The sequence below is a fragment of the Cebus imitator genome, unplaced genomic scaffold, assembly GCF_001604975.1.
Source record: "Cebus imitator isolate Cc_AM_T3 unplaced genomic scaffold, Cebus_imitator-1.0 Scaffold24, whole genome shotgun sequence".
Taxonomy (NCBI): domain Eukaryota; kingdom Metazoa; phylum Chordata; class Mammalia; order Primates; family Cebidae; genus Cebus; species Cebus imitator.
The window spans coordinates 14,334,689-14,341,976 of NW_016107339.1; the positions used below are offsets into that span (position 1 = coordinate 14,334,689).

The 7,288-nt window shown below is 54.2% G+C and overlaps 1 protein-coding gene across 1 annotated transcript in view; it reads left to right on the forward strand.

Annotated features, from left to right (window-relative positions):
• TNXB (tenascin XB) overlaps nucleotides 1-7,288 on the forward strand; it is a 76,957-nt gene that overhangs the window by 10,468 nt on the left and 59,201 nt on the right. Inside the window, exons 2-4 of the mRNA XM_037736211.1 lie at nucleotides 798-1,208; nucleotides 1,578-3,416; nucleotides 3,830-3,945. Of these exons, the coding sequence (XP_037592139.1) occupies nucleotides 809-1,208; nucleotides 1,578-3,416; nucleotides 3,830-3,945 (2,355 nt within the window). The 5' untranslated portion in view covers nucleotides 798-808. The remainder of the gene's footprint in view (nucleotides 1-797; nucleotides 1,209-1,577; nucleotides 3,417-3,829; nucleotides 3,946-7,288) is intronic.

Genomic DNA, 7,288 nt, shown 5'->3' on the forward strand with positions numbered 1-7,288 from the left:
AAGCCAGAGGTGGAATCATTTAAAAAAAAAAAAAAAAAAAAAAAAAAAAAAAAAAAAAAAAAAAAAAAAAAAGTAAGTGAAAGAGGGAGGGAGAAGATAATCTACACTTTAAGGTTTCTTAGAAGACAGAAGGAGAGGTGGGATCCAGATGCTTGGGGAAGGATTGGCCCTAGGTACTCATCCACTAATTCATTCAACATTGATGTGTCGGATAGAACATTTATCCAAAACATTTATGGACCAGACACAAGTATACAGCAATTCTGGGATAGATGATGTCCTCGTTCTCATGGAGCTCCCATTCTAGTATTGAGAGAAAGGTAATAAACAGGTAAACAGATAACTCAGGCAGCAGTAAGTGCCATGAAGAGCAGGAACAGGATGTGTGATGGAGAGCAGTGGAAGACTGCCCTAACTGGGAGTTAAGATTTGAAGATGGAGCCAGCCTTTAAGAGCAGAGTGAAGAGCATCCCAGACAGAGAGAACATATGGTACAAAGGCCCTTGGAGTAGTGAGAGCCTATAGTGCTTGGGGGACAAACAAAAGACCAGTGTAGGGGAACACAGTAGAAAAGGGGGTGAGGAGCAGGATAACCAAATGATATCAGAGAGGTGGAGAACAGACTTGCCCAGGGAGAGTATCCTTCAGGGTTGGGCTCAATGTGAATTTTTACATACATGTGAGTTGGGCAGATTACTTGTGGTTGGTGAGACTGTGGGTATGTGCTAGAGAAGGGGGGATTCATTTTGTCACCTTCTTTTTGAACCTGCTTTCATATGTGCCCTCTCTCCCTGCAGCCTCCTGAAAGATGCCAACCCAGCATCCTGTAACCTCCAGCCTGGCTCTCCTGGTGCTGCTGGGCACAGCCAGATCAGGCCCCTTCTCTTCACGGTCCAATGTGACGCTGCCGGCCCCCCGGCCCCCTCCCCAGCCAGGGGGTCGCACAGTGGGGGCAGGAGGGGGAAGCCCCTCTTCTCAACTTTACGAGCACACAGTGGAAGGAGGGGAGAAGCAGGTGGTATTCACCCACCGCATTAACCTGCCCCCTTCCACTGGCTGTGGCTGTCCCCCAGGCACTGAGCCCCCCGTCCCTGCTTCAGAGGTGCAGGCCCTGAAGGTCCGGCTAGAGATCCTGGAGGAGTTGGTGAAGGGGCTCAAGGAACAATGCACTGGGGGATGTTGTCCTTCTGCTGCGCAGGCTGGCACAGGTGAGCAGGTGATCACAGAAGAGGGTGGAGAGGTAGGTTAGGGTGGGACAGGCACTACTAGCCAATAAAGGTCCTTGGCATGAATTAGAAGAAGGCATTCCTTCCTCACCCTCTGGGGTATGGATGCAGCATAGAACACAACTTGGAGAGCCGAGCTGGGCTACCTGTCAACCAAAGCATACTCGAGGGACCTGAGAGGCTGCAAACATTAGGCATATTAGCAACTGGGAGCAGACAGCTCATAACTGGCCTTATGAGATGAGGCTGGCCTGGCTAGGGGCCCTGCACATAGGAGCACTAGGAGCCCTATATAGGCTCAGCATCTCTCCCAGGAGAGAGACTGAGGCCTGCCTCTCTCTTCTACTCCAGGTCAGACAGATGTGCGGAGCCTCTGCAGTCTCCATGGTGTGTTTGATCTGAGCCGCTGCGCCTGTTCCTGTGAGCCAGGCTGGGGTGGGCCCACTTGCTCAGACCCCACAGATGCTGAGATGCCTCCCTCCTCCCCACCATCAGCCTCCGGGTCCTGCCCAGATGACTGCAATGATCAGGGTCGCTGTGTCCGCGGTCGTTGCGTGTGCTTTCCAGGCTACACTGGCCCCAGCTGTGGCTGGCCATCCTGTCCCGGGGACTGCCAAGGCCGTGGGCGCTGTGTGCAGGGTGTGTGCGTGTGCCGGGCAGGCTTCTCAGGCCCCGACTGCAGCCATCGCTCCTGCCCTCGGGGTTGCAGCCAGAGGGGACGCTGTGAGGACGGGCGCTGCGTGTGTGACCCCGGCTACACTGGCGAGGACTGTGGTACGCGGAGCTGCCCTCGCGGTTGCAGCCAGAGGGGGCGCTGCGAGAATGGGCGCTGCGTGTGCAACCCCGGCTACACTGGCGAGGACTGTGGGGTGAGGAGCTGCCCTCGGGGCTGCAGCCAGCGGGGACGCTGCGAGGACGGGCGCTGCGTGTGTGACCCCGGCTACACTGGCGAGGACTGTGGTACACGGAGCTGCCCCTGGGACTGTGGCGAGGGCGGGCGCTGCGTGGACGGCCGCTGCGTGTGCTGGCCCGGGTACGCGGGCGAGGACTGCAGCACGCGGACATGCCCGAGGGACTGCCGGGGCCGCGGGCGCTGCGAGGACGGCGAATGCATTTGCGACGCGGGCTACAGCGGGGACGATTGCGGCGTGCGCAGCTGCCCTGGCGACTGCAGCCAGAGGGGCCGCTGCGAGGACGGCCGCTGCGTGTGCTGGCCGGGATACACTGGACCTGACTGCGGCTCGCGCGCCTGCCCACGCGACTGTCGGGGTCGCGGGCGCTGCGAGAACGGCGTGTGTGTTTGCAACGCGGGCTACAGCGGCGAGGACTGCGGTGTGCGCAGCTGTCCTGGGGACTGCAGTGGCCGTGGCCGCTGTGAGAGTGGCCGCTGCGTGTGCTGGCCGGGGTACACAGGCCGGGACTGCGGCACGCGCGCCTGTCCTGGCGACTGTCGCGGTCGCGGGCGCTGCGTGGATGGCCGCTGCGTGTGCAACCCGGGCTTCACCGATGAGGACTGTGGGAGCCGTCGCTGTCCCGGGGACTGCCGTGGGCACGGCCGTTGCGAGGACGGCGTGTGCGTGTGTGACTCAGGCTACTCAGGGGAAGACTGCAGCATGCGCACCTGCCCCGGGGACTGCCGAGGCCGCGGCCGCTGCCTAGATGGGCGCTGTGAGTGCGAGGACGACTACTCTGGCGAGGACTGCGGTGTAAGGCGGTGCCCGCGCGACTGCAGTCAGCACGGCGTGTGCCAGGACGGTGTGTGCGTCTGCTGGGAAGGCTACGTGGGTGAGGACTGCAGCATCCGCACCTGCCCCTCCAACTGCCACGGAAGGGGCCACTGTGAGGAGGGGCGCTGCCTGTGCAATCCAGGCTACACCGGCCCCGCCTGTGCCACCCGTACGTGCCCAGCTGACTGCCGTGGACGTGGGCGTTGTGTGCAGGGAGTATGCCTGTGCCACGTGGGCTATGGCGGTGAGGACTGCGGGCAGGAAGAGCCTCCAGCCAGCGCCTGCCCTGGAGGCTGTGGGCCCCGGGAACTGTGCCGGGCAGGCCAGTGTGTGTGTGTAGAGGGCTTCCGAGGCCCTGACTGTGCCATCCAGACATGCCCAGGGGACTGCCGTGGCCGAGGAGAGTGTCTTGATGGCAGCTGTGTCTGCAAAGAAGGGTATGCCGGTGAAGACTGCGGGGAAGGTGAGCAGCCAGCCTTACCCAATGTGCTCTGGGACCGCGGTTTTGTGATCAGGTGCCATGGGGAAGACCTGAGCCTGAGGAAGAGTGGAGGGAGAGCACGTCATTCGGAGGAGCCAGTGTCCACCAGGGGCAGCAGAACCACAGGGGTTGCCAGTGGGCAGGACTGGCCTTCAGATCTCTGAGGATCAGATTGGGGCCCATTTAGTTGCATTTAGGGAGATTTTGTGCTCCTGAAGATGGAGAGAAGGTGAAGGAGACCCAAGCCCTGCTCAGCCCTCTGTCAGCTATTCCTCACTAGCAGAGAGGAGCGGAAGTTGGGATGGGCCTCTTGGACGTCCCTGAGTGAAAGGGGCTGTGGGTAGGGGTGGCTGCCTTGTGCTAACCAGCTTTCCCTACCCCATTCTCTTGGGCAGAGGTGCCAGCTATCGAAGGCATGAGGATGCATCTCCTAGAGGAGACAACAGTTCGGACAGAGTGGACCCGGGCTCCTGGCCCCGTGGATGCCTATGAAATTCAATTCATCCCCACGGTGAGAGACATGCCAAGCTCCAGGAAGAGACTGAGTGGGCAGGATAGGGTGGGGGGGCAGGGCTCACCTCCTGCCGGAAGTTCCAGGTAATCATTGGTTGAATCCAGATGGCTGAGTTCCAGAAGCTGCTGTAAAGGGCTTCTTAGCCTGCTTGACACTGGGCGCTGAGGCCTCTGCAGCATCTCCAGCAAGCATTGGTCCCACGCAATTGGAACACCTGGCAACAGGGAGCTCAATACTTCCTGAGGCTGTGCAGTCCATTGTTGGTCATCACTGTTAGTTGTGACTGTTGTTGCAGAATCCCAGTCTGCCCTCATTCTAACACCGTCTGTTGGCCCTAGCTGGGTATTCATCAGCAGCTGGAATGCTTTTTGCTTCCCCTGTGTCCCACCCCACAGGCCCTCAGGTGGGGATACCAGCCTGGTGTCTTCATTCCTCAGGCAAAACCTTCCAGTTTCTTCACCCCTTTCCCCTAAGTCTTTGTTCTCTGAATCTTTTACCTTCCTGTGCCTCTTGCTTTTTTCATGTTCCCCCAAAATGTGGGGGCAAAGCGGGGCCCACTGGCTTACCCTGGATTTCTTAGCCCTTTTCTCGGAGTCAGCATATATTAACTTGTAGTCACACAAGCAGGCAGCTGTTTTGGTCATATTTGTTTTTGTTTTTGTTTTTTTTTTTGAGACGGAGTTTCACTCTTGTTACCCAGGCTGGAGTGCAATGGCGCGATCTTGGCTTACCGCAACCTCCGCCTCCTGGGTTCAGGCAATTCTCCTGCCTCAGCGTCCTCAGTAGCTGGGATTACAGGCATGCGCCACCACGCCCAGCTAATGTTTTGTATTTTTAGTAGAGACGGGGTTTCACCATGTTGACCAGGATGGTCTCAATCTCTTGACCTCATGATCCACCCACCTCGGCCTCCCAAAGTGCTGGGATTACAGGCTTGAGCCACCATCCCCGGCTCATATTTATTTTTTTAAGTAACTTTTCATTATAAAAGTAATATAGGCCCAGTGCAGAAAATTTAGAAAACACAGATTAGCAAGGAAAAAACATGGAAGGAAGGGAAGAAGAAAGGTAGGAAAGAAGACAACATTCAACTATATACACTTTTTCTTTTCACCTAAATATAGGCCTTTGCATTTGGCCCTGTTCAATGTTATCTTTTTAGTTTGGGCCAAGCTGTCTAGGCTGTTGCACTAATTTTGAGGCTGTGAACTTCATCTCCCACCTCCTTGTCATCAACACATGCAAACTAGTTTTTTCTCTGTCTCCCTCCAACTTGCTTTTTTTTTTTTTTTTTTTGAGACAGTGTCTCCCTCTGTGGTCCAGGAGCGAGTGCAGTGGTGCCATCTCAGCTCGCTGCAATCTCTGCATCCCAGGCTCAGGTCATTCTTCACCTCAGCCTCCGGAGTACCTGGGACTACAGGCATGCACCACCTTACCCTGCTAATGTTTGTATTTTCAGTAGAGACGGGGTTTCTCCATGTTGCATGCCCAGGCTGATCCTGAACTCCTGGGCTCAAGTGATCGGCTCACCTCAGCTTCCCAAAGTGCTGGGATTACAGGCATGAGCCACCATGCCTGACCATCCAGCTTGCTCTTAAAACATTAGAGGGAACACCCTAAGGACAAAGCCTTGTGGTTACTCATTTGGGACCTCCCTTTGTGCAGATTGGACTTTTAAGAGATGGTCATTTCCCCAGCTCCAAATCTTCTGACATTTTTACCATCCAATTCATGTTTTCCTGAATCATCCCACAAATGCCATGGGGTGTGGGCCCTCATCTTCATCAGTTGAGCCAGGACTCTGTAAAAATAACTCCCAGGACCTGAAGCCTCGGAAGGCACTAGGACAGAAGGGGGCAGCTCAGAGGGACTGTCTGTCATCCTCACTCCACTTTGCCTTGTCTTCTCATTATACCCCTCAGGCCAGACCCCTACCGTGTTCTGTCTCACCTCACTCTGCAGCCAAAGCAGAAGCAGCAGAAATCTCTACTTTGTGTCGCAACCAAGATAGCTTGGATTTTTTTCTTCTGCTTAAACATCTTTTTTTTTTTTTTTTTTTTTTTTATAAAAATAATATAATCACGGGACAAGAATTTGGCAACTAGAGAAAAGAAAAACAATTTGGCTGCTGCTCACTAAAACAAGCACTGCTAACATTTTAAAGTGTTTCTCCCACTCTCTTCTTCTCTGTGTACATTATTTACATAGCTCTAATCTTGAAAGGTTGGGACTTTGAAAAGGAACTTTCCTAAGAACTTCAGGGAAAGAAGAACTAAAATAAACACTTGAGATAAGAGGAGTTTTAGTGCAGCAGATGTCTCCTGCTCTGAGTAAATAAATACAAACCCATCCTTGGTGTTGTCAAGGCGCCACTTTCCACTTGAAGCCCTAGACCTTCTCCCTTGCTCAGAGCTAGGGTGGTGGTGCCAGGTTGGCCTATGCCAGGCTTGCCCATGTTCTTAGCTCATCCATTCTGCTCTGGGTATGGGTGTCTGTCACATTCTGGGTCTTCTCTGAGCCTAGGTATGGAAGACACTCTTGTAAAGTTGGTTCCCCAGACACTCCTCTTGGGCCTGTGCTAATGACCCTTACACTATGCTTTCCACTCTCTCTAGCTGGCCCCTGGCATTGTACCTTCTGCCTTGGCAAGTGTTCACTGTCCATTTCTTTGGGCACAGAGTATATTGAGTAGCTGTCTGTCCTCTGGCTGCTGCTGTCATCCTAGAAGCCTATCTCTATCTCTTTCCTTCCCTCTTCCCAGAAGCACTTCTCTCTCAAAGCCCAAACTCTGCTATTCCAGATCAAGGAACACACCTAGTTACTGGAATTATTGTTACTATTATTATTATTTTGAGATGAAATTTCACTCTTGTTGCCCAGGCTGGAGTGCAATGGTGGGATCTCAGCTCACCGCAGCCTTTGCCTCCCGAACTCAAGCGATTCTCCTGTCTCAGCCTCCCGAGGAGCTGGGATTACAGGCATGCACCACCATGCTCGGCTAATTTTGTATTTTTAGTAGAGATGGGTTTTCTTCATGTTGGTCAGGCTGGTCTTGAACTTCGATCTCAGGTGATCCGCTTGCCTCGACTTCCCAAAGTGCTGGGATTTCAGGCGTGAGCCACCACACCCAGCCGGAATTATTATTATTATTATTATTTTCTTTTTTTGAGACGGAGTTTCGCTCTTGTTACCCAGGCTGGAGTGCAATGTCGCGATCTCGGCTCACCGCAACCTCCACCTCCTAGGTTCAAGCAATTCTCCTGCCTTAGCCTCCCGAGTAGCCGGGACTACAGGCATGTGCCACCATGCCCAGCTAATTTTTGTATTTTTTTTTTTTTTT